The 17,842-nt window shown below is 40.6% G+C and overlaps 1 protein-coding gene across 11 annotated transcripts in view; it reads left to right on the top strand.

Annotated features, from left to right (window-relative positions):
• The window catches only part of SAMD12 (sterile alpha motif domain containing 12), a 509,648-nt gene that overhangs the window by 37,372 nt on the left and 454,434 nt on the right, over positions 1 to 17,842 (top strand). For all 11 annotated transcript variants that reach the window (XR_012514162.1, XR_012514159.1, XR_012514160.1 and 8 more), the window contains exon 2: positions 4,440 to 4,618. Coding sequence is in view for 4 of the 11 variants with exons in the window: in XM_074387079.1 (XP_074243180.1) it covers positions 4,440 to 4,618 (179 nt within the window). In the remaining 7 variants the exon portion in view is untranslated. The remainder of the gene's footprint in view (positions 1 to 4,439; positions 4,619 to 17,842) is intronic.

Here is a 17,842-nt window from a genome sequence, read left to right as displayed (position 1 = left end):
TTTTCTCTCCCACAGCCCTGTGTAGCATTGCTCCATTTTATTTCTCTGTAGATTTGACTAACTCGAATAAGTGAATCATCCAATAGTTGTCCTTTTTTGTCCGGCATATTTCACTTAGCATAATGTCTTCAAGGTTCATGCATGTTGCAGCATGGATAAGAATGCCATTCTTTTTAAAGGCTGCAAAATATTTCATTATATGTACCACATTGTGTTTATCCATTCATGCGTCCACAGGCATTTGGCTTATGCCTGTTTGACTGTTATGAATAATGCTGCTGTGTATGTGAGCATACAAATACCTGAGTTCCTGCTTTCAGTTTTTTGTGTGTGTATATACCTAGAAGTTGAATTGTTGGATCTAATGACAATTCTATGTTTAATTTTTTGAGGAACTACCATACAGTTTAATGCAGGGGGTGTATCACTTTACATTCCCACAAGCAATGCACTTGGTTTTCAATTTTCTGGGGAAGTAGGTTTTTACACATGAAAAAAAGATGGTGCCTTCAAAACGGCATCTCAAAACAATGCTATATATGTGCATTTGCAGTGAAACATTTCTCTCAAATTTTTTAAAGAATACTGTTTGTGAAATTCATTTTGGTTTATAACTCTTCATTTTGAAGAATTCAGTATTAGTGACATTCAGATTAAGCAAAAGTCACAGCAGCAGCACTTACCACAAAGACGACAAGCTGCCTACAGTGTCAATTAAATAACTAGGCATCCGTCAGGCAGAGGAGTGGTGATGAAGATTAGGGAAACAAGAAGAGGGTCTCAAAGCCAACCGGTGAGCTGCCAAGCCCATTAAATTAAGTAAAAAGTAAAAATAAGGAAGTGTAGTGATGAGCACAGAAAAGAGAAAGCAAATGGGGACACCTTTGACACAAGCAAAGAGATGGAGGTCATGCACTGTAAGAGGCCATTGGAAAGTTGCTTGATTTGTAAATATTAGGGACATTGAATTTCAGGGAAAGCAAAACAAAGCCTGTCAAAAATGGTTTTAAATAAATAAGCCTAAGCACAAAAACCTAAATCAACTACTGGGTTTGCAGTGGAGGGAAAGAACACCTATGGAGGATTAAAATATTTGTGTGAAGAATGAGGCTACGTGTGTGGAAAGTCAAAAAACTGTGTTCTGCTTCCTGTTTATAGATACCTTACATTTTGAATGCCAAGTATTTACTAGCAGAGAAAGACTTCCTTCTGATTTAAGGCATGATTGTGTAAAGGAAGGGGATTGCTGGTTTATTCTGCAGCTGAACAAGTATTTCCTTAATGTCTCTTATGTGCCACATCCTGGACTCAGGAATGGAGGTCATGGAGATGGAAAAAGGGATGGTACCTGCCCTCCAGGAGCTTACAGTTATGTTGGGCAAGGCAGACAGATCAGTTACATGGACATTCTCAATACCGTGAGAAAAATGAAGCACCAGGGGACTGTGTGCATGAGGGAGCATACATAGGGAATGGGTTCCTGCTCTGGTAGCCAGAGACCCCTAGAAGGCTTTCTGAAGAAGAGGTCCAAGCTGACGTGAGGTGAATAGGCGTTAGCTTCCCAAAGAGGAGGAGATAGGATTGGGTTGTAGTAGGGCCAGCGTTGCTAGGTGGTGGGACCAGCATGAGCAGAAGTGAAGGAAGTATGAGAGTCAAATTTGGTAGGGAGGTGAGAGGGGCAAGAGAATAGGAGGTTATCAGCAGTTTAGAGGTAGTCCTAAGTCATGAATTTCAAGGTAGGAAGCAGCAGAGGGTAAAGCTAGACAGAAAAATCAAAACTACATTTCTCTTTTCTCTGTTAATGTCTGAAACCATCCCATGCTAATCCCCCATCTCCCTACACAAGCACACCTTTTAAAGATAATCACAACTTCGGTGTATTTAATTGAACATTCATTGTAAGTAGGCTAGTCTTTGGAGATGGAGAGGCTGATTGATATTAACAGTAATTAGCTTCATGCTCTCAGAGGCTTTGTCTGCTGAGCTCTCTTTCCAGCACTGCCTAACATGGGCATTGTGGTTGGTTCCCCAGCAGCTATTCTGCTGCAGCCCTGCTGAGTAGCAGCAGTGTGGTTTGGGGAGCTGACCCTCTGAGCTGGTCAGTTGGTTTAAGGGTAATCCTATTTGCACTGCCAGGGTGTTAGTCGGTAATAGGCATATTACTCACTCGTGGCCAATGAGAAAAGAGAATAAAATTTGAAGGAGGTTTGGGAGAAAAGGAGCCATAGTCAACCAAGCCCTTTCTGCTGCAAGATGAACAGGAAAGGCTTGTAGTCTAGATGCTGCAAAGGGACCCAGGTTGAGAATAAAGGTGATGCTGTGGATAATAGAATGGAGAGATAAAAAAATCACAATGCTTGATGACACTTGAAGATGAAAATCGGCTAATTCTGAGCTTGTGCCATCACTGGACTTCTTGTTCTGACAGCTGATAATTTTCCTTACTGTTTAATGCAGTTTGGATTTTTCCATCTGTAATATGAAATCATGTGCATCCTAAATGATCCAAAATTTCTGTGACTTTTCTGTATACACTAGTATAGTATGGCCTTTTGTGATCCTGATCCCTTTGAGCCTCATTTTCCTTATCTGTGAAATGAATATAATTATGTCTCAGAGTTTCTCATGAAGATTATTTGAGATTCAGAACAAAGCCTGAAAAGGGAGACACGAACTAATAAATGTTAAGTGCCTGGAATGTACCACTAAATAGGAATCTTAGAGACTAGAAGAAATTTATAAATAATGTCCACAGAAAGGGGTACAAATATGATCACATGCATTTGGACCTTTGTGCAGTTTGCTTTTTTTAAAAAAAAAATGTCATTCATTCAATATTTGAGCAGTATGTTGGGTATAGAGCTATTGGATTTGCTGATAGATGGAAGAGAAGTGATCAATCTTAGAGTGATGTTAAGGATGGCTCATCAGCTTCTGTGTAATTTGGGAAGATTGTAACGGGCAAATTGTTTCTGCTGTAGTTTTACTTGTCTGACATTCATGAGAAAGGTCTGTCTAGGCTGAAGTTAATATTTGGGAGTCGCCAGAATGTTGATTGGGAACCTGGGAATAGATGGCCCTGTTAAGGAGGGAGTGGAGAATGGGAGGAAAACACATCATTTCTCTTGGGAAGCCTGTCTCATCGTCAGGGGTAAAGTACTCATCAGAATCCTGGCAAGGAGGAAAGGCACTCCCGAACGGAGGGCCAAGCAGAGAGTTGGACTCTTTGGAATCACAGAATCTGGCTGGAGGGGAAGAATGCTGAGAAAGGGGAAAGCCTAAAAATGTTGGGTAAAAGGAGATTATTGATGAAGTGGAGACCTAGGGAAGATAGGGGTATTAAGTATATGCCTTAACTTCTCTGTGGATAAAGGAAAGGGGATGAGGATAGGAATTTACCTTAATTTTAAGAGTTGGGGTCACAGGGAAATGAAATAATTTACTACCCGAGAAGTCAAAACACACATACCTGCCATGTGCACACAGACATACATGGTAGTTCATGTCGTGGAATGCATGGATCTGGCTATGAAAAAGCCCTCTCACCTCCCCACCAAATTTGACTCTCATACTTCCTTCACTTCTGCTCATGCTGGTCCCACCACCTAGCAACGCTGGCCCTACTACAACCCAATCCTATCTCCTCCTCTTTGGGAAGCTAACGCCTATTCACCTCATGTCAGCTCAGACCTCTTCTTCAGAAAGCCTTCTAGGGGTCTCTGGCTACCAGAGCAAGAACCCATTCCCTATGCTCCCTCATGCACACAGTCCCCTGGTGCTTCATTTTCCTCACAGTACTGAGAATGGCTAAGAAAAAGCCCTCTGGCTTTTTCTTCTTTGCCACACAGAAGTGACAATTCTGTTTTAAAATCACCAGTCCTTTTGTTTGCCTCCTTTATTACATTGTAAGTTCTTTGAAGGTAAAATCTGTCATATGTACATCTGTGTTTCCAGGATCTAACCCAGGGGTGGCACATAGTAAGTGCTTAAGAAATATCGCTTGAATGAATGCAAGAGGGTGGACTTGAGGGAATGCTTAAATAACAGAGAAGTTTCCAAGGAGGAGGGGGGAGCACTTTTCAGATGGAGGCAGAGATATAAACTAAACCACAGGGTTGACATAATTGCATGTGTGGGAAGCAGTAACAACGTTGCCTGATTCTCATCTGTAAGGTGGGGATTCGTAACTTGCCACAAGTCAAAAACTTGGAATTGAGGGCTTCTGGATTTGCACCTAAATCTTGCTGATTTCCAAGCTCAGGGTTTCCAACTATACCATGCTTCCTTGTCACCATATTATTTCTCGTAATAATCACCCCACCTTTCAACTCACAGATGCCTTGTTTTTTTTTCTCCTTGGGCCCGATGAAATATTTTCTGTCATGGACACCTTCTTTGTATGGTTGGTTTTCTGAGTTCTATTTATTGCTCTTTCCTAGCTCTCCACTGTGGTTTGAATCCACGGGGTATTGATCACCCTGCCCGTGCTGAAGGTATTAAACTCCAGATTGAAGGTGAAGGTGTGGAATCTCAGTCCATTAAAAACAAAAATTTCCAGAAGTTACCTGACCAGAAAGGAACCCCCAAGCGACTGCAGGCAGAAGCTGAGACAGCTAAGGTGCGTAACATTCCAGTTAATTACAGAGATTTGAAAGCTGCAGGCTTGATATGCTGTGGTCCAGCCATAGAGAAGAGCTGATAGTGCTTTCACTAATTACCATTGTATCTGTGGTCAAATGAGCACTGTATCTTGCTGATAAATAATGATAAAGGAAAATATTAACTGTATTCCCTTTGGAATGAAATGGAAACATATTTGTGGCCCATCTCATAGCGTGAGTCTCTGAGGTTATAAAGAAGAATGCCCTGGACTTAAAGCTAAAAGATTAATCTGCCAGGCTCAGACTTACCGCTCTATGGTGTTGGGCAAGTCATGTAACTTTCTGAGTTGCAAATTCTTCATCTACACAGGGGAATCAGTCATAAAATAACTTCTCTTATCAGATTGAGCAGATCAAACGATTGCATGCTTGTAAAGCATTTTATAAAAGCCCCAGTACTGCATTGAGTATGAGAGGCTTGTGCTTACAGGTATTGTTAATTAGTAATAGCTGATATTTTATGAAATATGCATGTATATCCCAGGTACTGTTTGAAGGACTCTTGATCTATAGACTTACTCTGTCCCTGTAACAATCTTGGGAGGTAGACAATATTAAATAGACCCTAACCAATGACAGAGAGAATTATTTTATTCTGCTGTAGGATACTTAGTTCTTTTCAATCTTTAGCCTAAACATAGGTATCATAGAACTGACAAAATAGGCGTTGGTGAAGGTGCACGGAAACTTGGGTTCTGTGGGGTAGGTAATTTTTTAGTAAGGACAGCCTCTTCTAAAGGCTGCCTACAATGGAACTGGCCCTACCTGGGTATTTGTCTGAAATCAATGCAGATGTTCATGTTGGGGGCACAGTGTTGTTAAAGATACTCATATCAGTTTTCCTCTTAGGCACTGAGGAAATTAATCTTCATATAGTTTTGTTTTTCCCTGTATTCCCTGCAAGACAATGTGCTTTCAAATGTTGGTTGAGTGAATGAATGTATGCATGCTTTGGAAAGCAAATATTGTAACCACCCAAGAAAAATCTTAAGGAAAAAAGTCACTTGTTGTTGTACAATAACCACCTCCCTTCTCCAAATAATGTCTTCCAAAATCATATGTGAATTTTTTTTTGCTTTATCTACAGTTTTGAATAATTACTGTTATTCCTTTTCTTCTTTACTATGGATAATTAAAAATTGTTGACATTAAGTATGTGTGTGTGGTAGGGAATGGGGAATGATTACCAAGAAATATATCGCAGGCATTTTACACTGGACATTTTAGCTGAGAGAAACGGCAACTCGTAGGATATTGACCGATGATCAGTGACGTTTGGCTCGTGAGCAGCATTGGAAATGAGTGAACCCTGTTAAGACAGCTAAAGCTGATCAATCCATGTTGCTACATGGATATCTTGAAAGAGCGAGGAAAAGAAGCCTTAAGGGGCGTCTCTAGGAAGACAAATAGACTTTCTCTGAGTGAAATATTTTCTAAAGGATGCTTAAAATATTAAAAATTAGAGTAGACAGAAAAGTTAACTGTTGATATTTGATTTTATTTTGACTTTAAACATTTCTAGTGTGTATCTCTTTTATTTGTAAAGGGATTGGAAATATAAAAAATTTGATTCAAATCTGATACAATTCTGTTTCTGAATTATCTTGAATATGTGATATTGTTGTGAATCCTGAAATTTTGTGTCTTTGCCTCTGAAGCACTTTATAGTTGCTTTGCTGAAAACATACTTCAATGAGTGTGTATAATGAACCTTTCTTCTGGAACAAACCACATATTAGAAACCAGATTCATTTGAGTTTATGCAAATCATCTACAGTGAACACCCATTCCCAACAAATGAAGTTGAAAGGAGATTCTACTTAGAGGTGAACAGACTAGAGGCTTTAGTAAAGCTTACAAGAAGAATTTGTACACTTGTTTAAATGGAGGACTAGGGAACAACAGTGGCTGCTGGGGGAACAGAGTTAAAATCACTATAATGTGATTACTATGGATGTCAGCAGCATCACAACCCCTGAAGCTTCTGTACCTTAGACAATGTGAACTTATATTGTACAGGTACAAACGCATTTACATTTTCCCTTCTGTTGTATTTAGAGGCTAGTGGAGTTGTGAGCCATCTTCTCTTTTCTTGGGTATATAGTTGAATCTCTGGTAAATTGACCCACTCGAAACCTACCTTTAAAAACCTGTGGCTAGAAATACATACATCTAAAGCCATTCAATAATGTAAATTCGTATAGCTTTTCTGGATGACAGCTTGATAATCGTTATCAAAATTTTAAATGTGTGCAATTTTGGGGCCAATAATTTTTTTCTCTAGGAACTTGCCTAAGGAAATAATTAGCCATATGTACAAAGATGGCTACAGGAGAACACACTGAAACTAGCCCAAATGTCCATTCATGGGACACTGGCTAAAGAAACTGTATTAATGCAATGGAATATAATTTTTCCTTTGTGAGGATGCAAGAGACTTATATGTATTTATGTGGAAAAATGTGATAATATTTTAAAGTAGAAAGGGAATGAGAGGGGTAGGTTATGACACAGTAGGTATAGTGTGTTTCCATGTAGGTAAAAATGTCTGTCTCTGTATAAAGGCATCACTGAATCTGGGAGGGTTTTCCACAATTTGAGCAGCAGTTTCTATCTGGAATTAAAATTACGGAGAAAACTTATACTTTCTGTACTTCTGCTTTGCTTGAATTTTGAATAAGACATGTATTATTTTAAGTGTTTTTATTTTAAAGCCCTTTTTGAATTGTGCCATTAACTTTAGCAGCTCCACCATGACATTTTCTGTTTGTTTGGGTTAGTATTCTACTTTTAGGGTACTGAATTTCCTCACATGGCTTCTAATTCTTGCTGGTGGTTTATTTGGCAGAGGAGTAAATTATTGTGGGGTCTTTTTGCCCATGTGTGCCTTGGATTGTAGAGGCTTCTGGTGAGGTCTTTATACATCTGCCTTCTCCTGAACTCTGGGATGCGAGAGCTCTGGCCAGGTATTACACTAATGTTTCAAGTTGACGTTCTGTCTGTTTGCTTCTGACTGATTATGCAAATCAAGTTCCTCCATATGCAGACTTCTCACAGGAAACCTGGTGTATCTCTGGGCCTTGCCACTTTGATTCCTGCCATGATGGGCTTTGAAACCAATCCCTCAGCACACCACCTGTTCCAGAGTAGCTTAGTGACCTTATATTTAATAGGCAATGCTAGAGTCTATGTGTATATGTGGGTTGGGGGAGGATTGTAGCATGTGCTTAATCTACCCTGTTGACACCGAAATTTGTATTGCTTTCATAATTTTAAAAAGTGTGTGTGAGTGTGTGTGTGTGTGTGTGTGTGTGTGTGTCTATATTCATTTTGGGTAAAATAATTCTCTGTCTTAGAAAGTGACATTTTGGGACCCTTAGCCCCAATTCCTCAAAGACTCAGAGCCCTTACTCCAGAAAAAGCTTGTCTGGCTACAAGTTGCCTCCAGCTCTTATAGACCAAAGAGAAACCAATAGAGTACCCAGATCACTTGTAAGTCTCATTGGGAATGATAGAATCTAGTTGAAAATTAAAAATGAATTCAATTGAAATGTGGATCTGCAAAAAATACTTACCAGGATAAGTCCTAAATGTTTGCGAGTACTTGGAAATTCAGAGAGAATATGTATGCCATGCCATGCCACAGCTATAGTTACCAGTTTAAGAGGAAAAAAAATTATGTCTACTTAGCTTTACAGGAGAGTACAGGCAAGAAATATAGTAGGCAAAGCATTTTCATCTCATTAGGAGGCCCAGAAGTTATCCAAGTACACAGCTTTTTTTGACCCATCACCCACACAGCTGCCACAGTTGAGAGTCCAGGTGAGGATGAGTCTCTTTGATATATAAAAGGCTCACCCTCTTTTTTTCCACCATTCATTTATACCATTCTAGTAACGTAGACTCAAGACGAAGCCACAGCTCCTGAAGACCAGGAGTGGCTCCACATAGCAGTTTCCAAAAAACCAGCGCTATGGGAAACTGAAGTCCTTCTCAGAAAGGCCAGCCCTGAGATTTATTAACCCTTTACTTACAGAGCAGTCAGAACAAGACTACAAGGGAGCGTACTCTAGCACACGTAGAACTTGACCTGTGCTGCTAAGTATGGATAAATTCCAATATGTAGCCCTAAGAATGGAGGGTGCTTGGAGCCATGAAGTCTAAACACCGTGAACTGAGGTATGGCAGCAGAAATGCTCAGGTGTGTTCAACATCAGTCTCTTCAAGTCAGAATTTGTGTGGCATAAATCAAGTCTGAAACAGTAGGTTTGGGCCAAACTGTGTGATGGAATTTGAATGTTGGAGTGAGTACCATGGATTTACTTTCTACCTTCATTGTTCAATACAATAGCCACTAGTACATGTGGATATTCAAATTTATTTAAATTGAATAAAATGCAAAATTTTTTTTCTTTGGTCATACCAGCCACATTTCAAGTTCATTATCCCATGTTTTGAGGGGCCGCTTCTTTGGACAATGTGGATATGGAACATGATCATTATGGCCGAAAGTCCTATTAGACATTGCTTCTCTAATCTATGGGAAACCATTGCAGTTCTCTGGGTATAGGAATAAGATGTAAAATGGAATTATGTTGATATTCTCACTGATCCTTATCCTTGGGCTTGAGTGGACAAGTGCTTCAGTCATTTAAAAAAAGTCAAAATACTGGGGAGTTTCTTTAGAAACTGATGTTCCCAAATCCTCTGATGGTTGGAATTTGAGAATCTATGGCAACTCTGGCTATGGAATAAGATCAGCCCATCAGTATCCTATCTGTTTCCTATCCTGGAATACACTAATGTGTCTTTGCATGACGTTGGGAATTCCTGACATCTAGACTTGATTTTCTTTTTTTCTTTTCTTTTTTTTTCTTCTTTTTTCCCGATTTGTTTTTTTTTTCTTTTTTCTTTTTTTATTCTTTTCTTTCTTTTTTTTTTTTTGCATTTTAGGTTTTGGGGTACATGTGAAGAACATGCAAGATTGTTACATAGGTACACACATGACAGTGTGATTTGCTGCCTTCCTCCCCTTCACCTATATCAGTCATTTCTCCCCATGCTATCTCTCCCCAACTCCCCACCCCCCGCTGACCCTCCCCTGTTTCCCCCCAACAGACCCCGGTGTGTGATGCTCCCCTCCCTGTGTCCAAATGTTCTCATTGTTCAACACCCGCCTATGAGTGAGAACATGCGGTGTTTGATTTTCTGTTTTTGTGTCAGTTTGCTGAGAATGATGGTTTCCAGGTTCATCCATGTCCCTACAAAGGACACAAACTCATCGTTTTCGATGGCTGCATAATATTCCATGGTGTATATGTGCCACATTTTCCCTGTCCAGTCTATCATTGATGGGCATTTGGGTTGGTTCCAGGTCTTTGCTATTGTAAACTGTGCTGCAGTGAACATTCGTGTGTGTGTGTCCTTATAGTAGAACGATTTATAGTCCTTCGAATATATACCCAGTAATGAGATTGCTGGGTCAAATGGAATTTCTATTTCTAGGTCCTTGAGGAATCACCACACTGTCTTCCACAATGGTTGAACTAATTTACATTCCCACCAACAGTGTAAGTGTTTCTATTTCCCCACATCCTCTCCAGCATCTGTTGTCTCCAGATTTTTTAATGATTACCATTCTAACTGGCATGAGATGGTATCTCAATGTAGTTTTGATTTGCATTTCTCTAATGACCAGTGATGATGAACGTTTTTTCATATGTTTGTTGGCCTCCTGTATGTCTTCTTTTGTAAAGTGGTTATATCCTTTGCCCACTTTTCAATGGGATTGCTTGTTTTTATCTTGTAAATCTGTTTTAGTTCTTTGTAGATTCTGGATATCAGCCCTTTGCCAGATGGGTAGACTGCAAAATTTTTTTCACATTCTGTTGGTTGCTGATTCACTCTAATAACTTTCTTTTGCTGTGCAGAAGCTGTGGAGTTTGATTAGGTCCCATTTGTCTATTTTGGCTTTTGTTGCCAGTGCTTTTGGTGTTTTGGTCATGAACTCCTTGCCTATGCCTATGTCCTGAATGGTTTTGCCTAGATTTTTTTCTAGGGTTTTTATGGTGTTAGGTCTGATGTTTAAGTCTTTAATCCATCTGGAGTTAATTTTAGTGTAAGGTGTCAGGAAGGGGTCCAGTTTCTGCTTTCTGCACATGGCTAGCCAGTTTTCCCAACACCATTTGTTAAACAGGGAATCCTTTCCCCATTGCTTGTTTTTGTCAGGTTTGTCAAAGATCAGATGGTTGTAGATGTGTGGCATTGCCTCCGAGGCCTCTGTTCTGTTCCATTGGTCTGTGTCTCTGTTTTTGTACCAGTACCATGCTGTTTTGATTACTGTAGCCTTGTAGTATAGTTTGAACTATGGTAGTATGATGCATCTGGCTTTGTTCTTTTTGCTTAGAATTGACTTGGGTATGCAGGCTCTCTTTTGGTTTTATATGAAGTTTAAGGTGTTTTTTTTCCAGTTCTATGAAGAAGGTCATTGGTAGCTTGATGGGGATAGCATTGAATCTGTAAACTACTTTGGGCAGTATGGCCATTTTCACAATATTGATTCTTCCTAACCATGAACATGGAATGTTTCTCCATCTGTTTGTGTCCTCTCTTATTTTGTTGAGCAGTGGTTTGTAGTTCTCCTTGAAGAGGTTCCTTACGTTCCTTGTTAGTTGTATTCCTAGGTATTTTATTCTCTTTGTAGCAATTGTGAATGGCAGTTTGTTCTTGATTTGACTCTCTTTAAGTCTGTTACTGGTGTAAAGGACTTGATTTTCTAGGTGTTTATGAGGAAACGTCACCTTGCTGTGTTTGTATGCCTGTCAAATAAGGGTTTCATAAGGTTAATAATCCTTGTTTTTCTGTTTTTTTTTTTTTCTGTCACAATGCTAATTCCTGGAGTCAGTATTCTTTGAGTGTTCCCTGTGTTTTCATGCCTCCCCCATACCTTTTCTTTATAAAATCTGTATCCCCATTTTACAGCTGAGAAACCCCAAGAATGTAAATGACTCACTAAAGGCTAGTCTGGAGAAAGATATAACTCTCTATGTTTAATGGCTCTAAATTCAGGGTTTTTTATGCTCCTAACATGAAATAAACAAATCATCTATTTAATTGAAAAGAAAATATTGTCTATTACACTGAGAATCTGGCCAACTAGGCAGAAGAAGAGGTTAAAATACTGCATGTATTCCTTAATCCTCAGGGAGAAAACAGCAAATCTTGATTGCTGTATTTTATAAGGGAGAAGCAATGCCAACATCTAAAACAGTGAATAATTGCCTACATTTGGCTTTGGGAGGTATTATGTGAATCTTTGGCAACAGATAGGCTTTTCTCATTAGGCTAATATTAGATTTAGTTTGTATTTCTTTGGCACAGAGTTTAAAGTAGCTGTCCTGGAACTTGATGCTGGAGGCAGGAGGAGGAGAAAGCTGGGTACTTTAGATAAGCCACAGGCGGATAAATGAGAGTTGACTGCAGGGCAACTTGTGGACATTTGTAACGGTAAGCAGGAACCATTAATCTGAGATTAAAACAGAGAGAAAAAAGAACTTAGACTTAGGTTAAGAGATGAAGGGTGGACTGTACTTGACCTTCATCAAATTACATTGCTTAGCTGCCTTTGAGAAGGTTTGTTGCAATTTAGGGATAGAATGATCTAATTCTTGACTATCTGTATTTCTTGGCTCAAGGAGCACAAATGTCTCCAAACAAAGCTGCCAACCCAGTATAACGTCACCAATGATTGGAAAGGACACAATGCATGAGAAACATAATGAGATGTACTTTCTTAAGAATTCTCATAAGGGTCGGAGCAAGAGACAAGCAAGTATGACTTCATGCTATGTGAGTTCCAGGACCCCAGTCCATGTACATTGAGTTTCTGGACAGGGCTCAAACAAAACTACAGTAAACTTATATCTGAAGAGGTAAGCTTTTGTTACTAACATGTTAAGCTCTGAAAAGTATGAAATTAATAGGATATATTTAAGCCATAGGTTCATTGTGTAAACAACAAAGAAGAAAACCTAGAGAGCATTTGACCATCTAATTTATTTTACAGGGAGATAAGACTCAGATGAGACAATGACTTCACAAAGATCTTGGAGCTAGCAGTGGCACAGACTACCTAAAACACAGTTCATCCAACACATGAACAGTGGTTTTCACTCTTTTGTGCTCACAGTTCTATAGGAAATAAAAAGTGCTTGGAGCCACTTGGTTAATTGTATTTATCTAGTGGAGTAAGACTACAGGATACGCCATTTGACAATGTAAAAGGAAGATGGCATTCAAGAGAGTGTTTCAGAGCCCACCAGATTCATTTGAGTTTATCCACCTAAACTACAAAGTTACTAAAGTGATTGTCTTTGGAGATTATTGGTACTTGCCATCCCTTCTGCCTATGATGTTCTCCCCTTGATTATTGTTCAGCTAGTTCCTTGTCATTTAGGTCCTAGCTCAAATGTGCTTCTCCAAGAGGTCTTTCCTGACCACCCTAACTAAATGAATCCCCAGTCACATTCTTTGACATCACTTGGTTTGATGTCCTGCATAGAACTTTTCCTGGTCTGAAATCATCTTGTTTTTTTCTGTCTCTTCACTCAGAATTTAAACTATTTGAGAGCAGTGATCTTGTCTGTCTTGTTCACTGCTGTAATATCAATGCCTGCTACTGCGTCCAGCACATAATAAAAAGATTAAATTTTTGATAAATGAGTGAATAAGCCAGTTCATGTAATACAGAAGCCCCTTGCCTCTGGGTTTATATCTCTTGCCTGACAGTTATTTCATTATCTTTAGCTCCTCCACAAGTGAGCAGAAGGATGTCTTACTGAGTTCTATAATTGTTGATATGAAGAGAATGCTTTTCTGGATTGATACAAGTGGCCTATTATCTATACAGTGGACAAGGGATACTTCCAAAGCCATTCCATTACCCTTCACCCTTCAAAAGTTTACTCTGTGTTGTCACTGAGACCAAGCAAATTCCTGATAGCAGTCTGTATCAATCTATACTTCAATTGTATATAAGAACCATTGTGAAATACAGTATGGCAATTCCTCAAAGACCAAAAAACAAATACCGTTTGACCCAGTGTATTAGTCTGTTCTCACATTGCTATAAAAAATACCCAAGACTGGGTAATTTGTAAAGAAAAGAGGTTTAGGCTGGGCTCAGTGACTCATGCCTGTTATCCCAGCACTTTGGGAGCCTGAGGCAGGTGGATCACTTGAGGTCAGGAGTTCAAGACCAGCATGGCCAACATGGTGAAACCCCATTTCTACTAAAAATGCAAAAAAAAAAAAATAGCTGGGCATGCTGGTGGGCACCTGTAATCCCACCTACTCGGGAGGCTGAGGTGGGAGAATAACTTGAACCCAGGAGACAGAGGTTGCAGTAAGCCAGGATCACACCACTGCACTCCAGCCTGGGCAACAATAGCAAAACTCCATCTCAGAAAAAAAGAAGAAGAAGAAAAGAGGTTTAATTGACTGACAGTTCTTCTTGGCTGGGGAGGCTTTAGGAAACTTACGATCATGGCAAAGGCACCCCTTCACAGGACAGCAGGAGAGACTATGAGTGCCAGCAAGTGAAATGCCAGCTGCTTATAAAACCATTAGATCTTGTGAGAACTGACTCACTATCACAAGAAGAGAATGGGGAGAACAGCCCCCATAATTCGATTACCTCCCACCAGTTTCCTCCCACAATATGTGGGGATTATGAGGATTACAATTCAAGATGAGATTTTGGGTGTGGACACAGCCAAACCATATCACTCAATATATTCATTTGTTTTCATGCTGCTGATAAAGACATACCCAAGACTGCACAATTTACAAAAGAAAGAGGTTTAATTGGACTTACACTTCCATGTAGCTGGGGAGGTCTCACAATTATGGTAGAAGGCAAACAGGAGCCAGTCATGACTTACATGGATGGCAGCAGCCAAAGAGAGAGCTAAATACTATCAGGTCTCATGAGACTTATTCTCTATCATGAGAACAGCATGGGAAAGACTGCCCCCATGATTCAATTACCTCCTACCATGTCCCTCCTACAAAACATGGGAATTCAAGAATTCAAGATTTTGGTGGGGACACAGCCAAACCATATCATTCTGCCACTGGACCCTCCCAAATCTCATGTCCTCACATTTCAAAAGCAGTCATGCCTTCCTAACAGTTCCCCAAAGTCTTAACTCATTCCAGCATTAACTCAAGAGTCCACAGTCCAAAGTCTCATTCAAGACAAGGCAAGTCCCTTCCACCTGTGCAGTCTGTAAAATCAAAAGCAGGTTAGTTACTTCTAGATGCAATGAGGGTACAGGCATTGGGTAAATACTGCTATTTCAAATGGGAGAAATTGGCCAAAACAAAGAGGCTACGGGCCCCATGCAAGTCCGAAATCCAGCAGGGCAGTCAAATCTTAAAGTTCCAAAATGACCTCCTTTGACTCCGTGTCTCACTTCCAGGTCTCAATGATGCAAGAGGTAGGTTCCCATGGTCTTTGGAAGCTCCACCCCTGTGGCTTTGCAGGGTACAGCCTCCTTCCCGGCTGCTTTCCTGGACTGTTAATGAGTGTCTTCAGCTTTTCTAGGTCTATGGTGCAAGCTGTCAATAGAGCTGCCATTCTGAGATCTTGAGGATGGTGGCCCTCTTCTCACAGCACCACTAGACAGTGTCCTAATAGGGGCTCTGTGTTGGGGCTCTGACCCTATATTTCCCTTCTGTATTGTCCTAGCAGAGGTTTTCCATGAGGACCCTGCCCCTATGGCAAACTTCTCTCTGGACATCCAGGCATTTCCATGCATCTTCTGAAATCTAGGTGGAGGTTTCGAGACCCCAGTTCTTGATTTCTGTGTACTGGCAGGCTCAAAACCAAATGGAAGCTACCAAGGCTTGAGACTTGCACCTCTGTAGCCGTGGCCCAAGCTCTTTGTTGGCCCATTTCAGCCATGGCTGGAGCAGCTGGGATACAGGGCTCCAAGTCCCTATGATGCACACAGCATGGGGACCCTGGGCCTGGCCCACAAAACTACTTTTTCCTCTTAGGCCTCTGGGCCTGTGATGGGAGGGGCTGCACTGGAGACATTTTCCCCATTGTCTTGGGGATTCACATTCAGTTCCTCATTATTTATGTGAATTTATTCAGTCAGCTTGAATTTCTCCCCAGAAAATGGGATTTTCCTTTCTATAACATTGTCAGGCTACAATTTTTTTTAACTTTTATGCTCTGCTTCCCATATAAACCTGAATGTATTTAACAGCACCCAAGTCACCTCTTGAATGCTTTGATACTTGCAAGCATCTTCTGCCAGAGACCCTTAATTATCCCTCTCAAGTTCAGAGTTCCACAAATCCCTAGGACAGGGGTAAAATGCCACCGTCTCTTTGCTAACACATAACAGAGTCACCATTGCTCCGGTTCCCAACAAGTTCCTCATCTCCATCTGAGATGACCTCAGCTTGGGCCTTATTGTTCATGTCACTATCAGCATTTTTGTCAAAGCCATTAAACAAGTCTCTAGGGAGTTCCAAACTTTCCCACTAAAACTGAGCCCTCTAAACCAGGAGTTCCCAAACTTTTTACACAGGGGGCAAGTTCACTGTCCCTCAGACTGTTGGAGGGCCGCCACATACTGTGCTCCTTTCACTGACCACCAGTGAAAGAGGTGCCCCTTCCTGAAGTGTGACGGGGGGCCGGATAAATGGCCTCAGGGGGCTGCATGCGGCCCACAGGCCGTAGTTTGGGGATGCCTGCTCTAAAGTGTTTGAACCTCTGCTTGCTACCCAGTTCCAAAGATGTTTCCACATTTTTGGATATCTTTTCAGCAACACCCCACTCCTAGTACCAATTTATTGTATTAGTCTGTTTTCATGCTGCTAAGACATACCCAAGACTGCACAGTTTACAAAAGAAAGAGGTTTAATGAGAAATACAGTTTCATGTGGCTGGGGACGTCTCACAATCATGGTGGAAGGCAAGGAGAGGAGCAAGTCATGTCTTACATGGATGGCAGCAGGCAAATAAAGCTTGTTCAGGGGAACTCCTCTTTTTGAAATCATCTGATCTTGCGAGACTTAGTCAAGAGAATAGCATAGGAAAGACTTGCCCCCATGATTTAATTACCTGCCACCAAGTCCCTCCCACAACATTTGGAAATTCAAGAGGAGATTTAGGTGGGGACACAGCCAAATCATGTGATCTGGTTATCTTATAACTGGGCATAATATACCCAGAGGAATAGAAATCATTCTATTACAAAGATACACATATGCTCATTGCAGCACTATTCACAATAGCAATGATATGGAATTAACCTGAATTCCCATCAATGGTAGACTGGATAAAGAAGATATGGCATATGTACCCCATGGAATACTGTGCAGCCATATAAAAAAATGAGATCCTGCCATTTGCAGGGACAAGGATGGAGCTAGAGGCCATTATCCTTAACAAACTAATACAGGAACTGAAAACCAAATGTGTCATGTTCTCACTTGTAAGTGGGAGCTCAATCATGAGAACACATGGACACACAGAAGGGAACAACACATACTGAGAGGCCTGTGAGAGTATGGAGGATGGGAGGAGGGAGAGGATTGGGACAAATAACTAATGGGTACTAGGCTTAATACCTGGGTGACAAAATAATCTCTACAATAAACCCCCATGACACAAATTCACCTTTATAACAAACCTGCACATATACCCCTGAACTTAAAAGTTAAAAAAGTCTCTGATTGCCTGAATAGGGCCCTATGACCTCTGCTACCCTATAGCATTGGCCAAGATTTCAGCTGAAATGGCTTGTAAACCCTCCTCTGCAGCTCTATTCAGGGTCACAGGTCATCAGCTGGCTCCTGTGATTTCTACCCCATCTCCCTGACCTAGCTCAAACTTGAAGGAAATGGAAAGCAGCTTCTTCTCTTTCTCTTTAAGTGCTTAGGAATTCCTGACTGAAACTGAAAAACTGGAGCACCAGGTGCCAAGTAAAACCTGAAATATTATTTCCAAGGCTGTATGGATTAGAAATTGTTTTCAAATGTTGATTTCACACATAGCCTTAGATATATGCTGTATTAGTCAGCCTCAGCTGCTGTAACAAATTACTGAAGACTTGGTAGCTTAAACAACAGACATTTATTTCTCACAGTTCTGAAGGCTGGGA

The sequence above is a fragment of the Saimiri boliviensis genome, chromosome 15 (assembly GCF_048565385.1).
Source record: "Saimiri boliviensis isolate mSaiBol1 chromosome 15, mSaiBol1.pri, whole genome shotgun sequence".
NCBI lineage: Eukaryota > Metazoa > Chordata > Mammalia > Primates > Cebidae > Saimiri > Saimiri boliviensis.
This window is presented reverse-complemented; position numbering and strand designations above follow the sequence as displayed.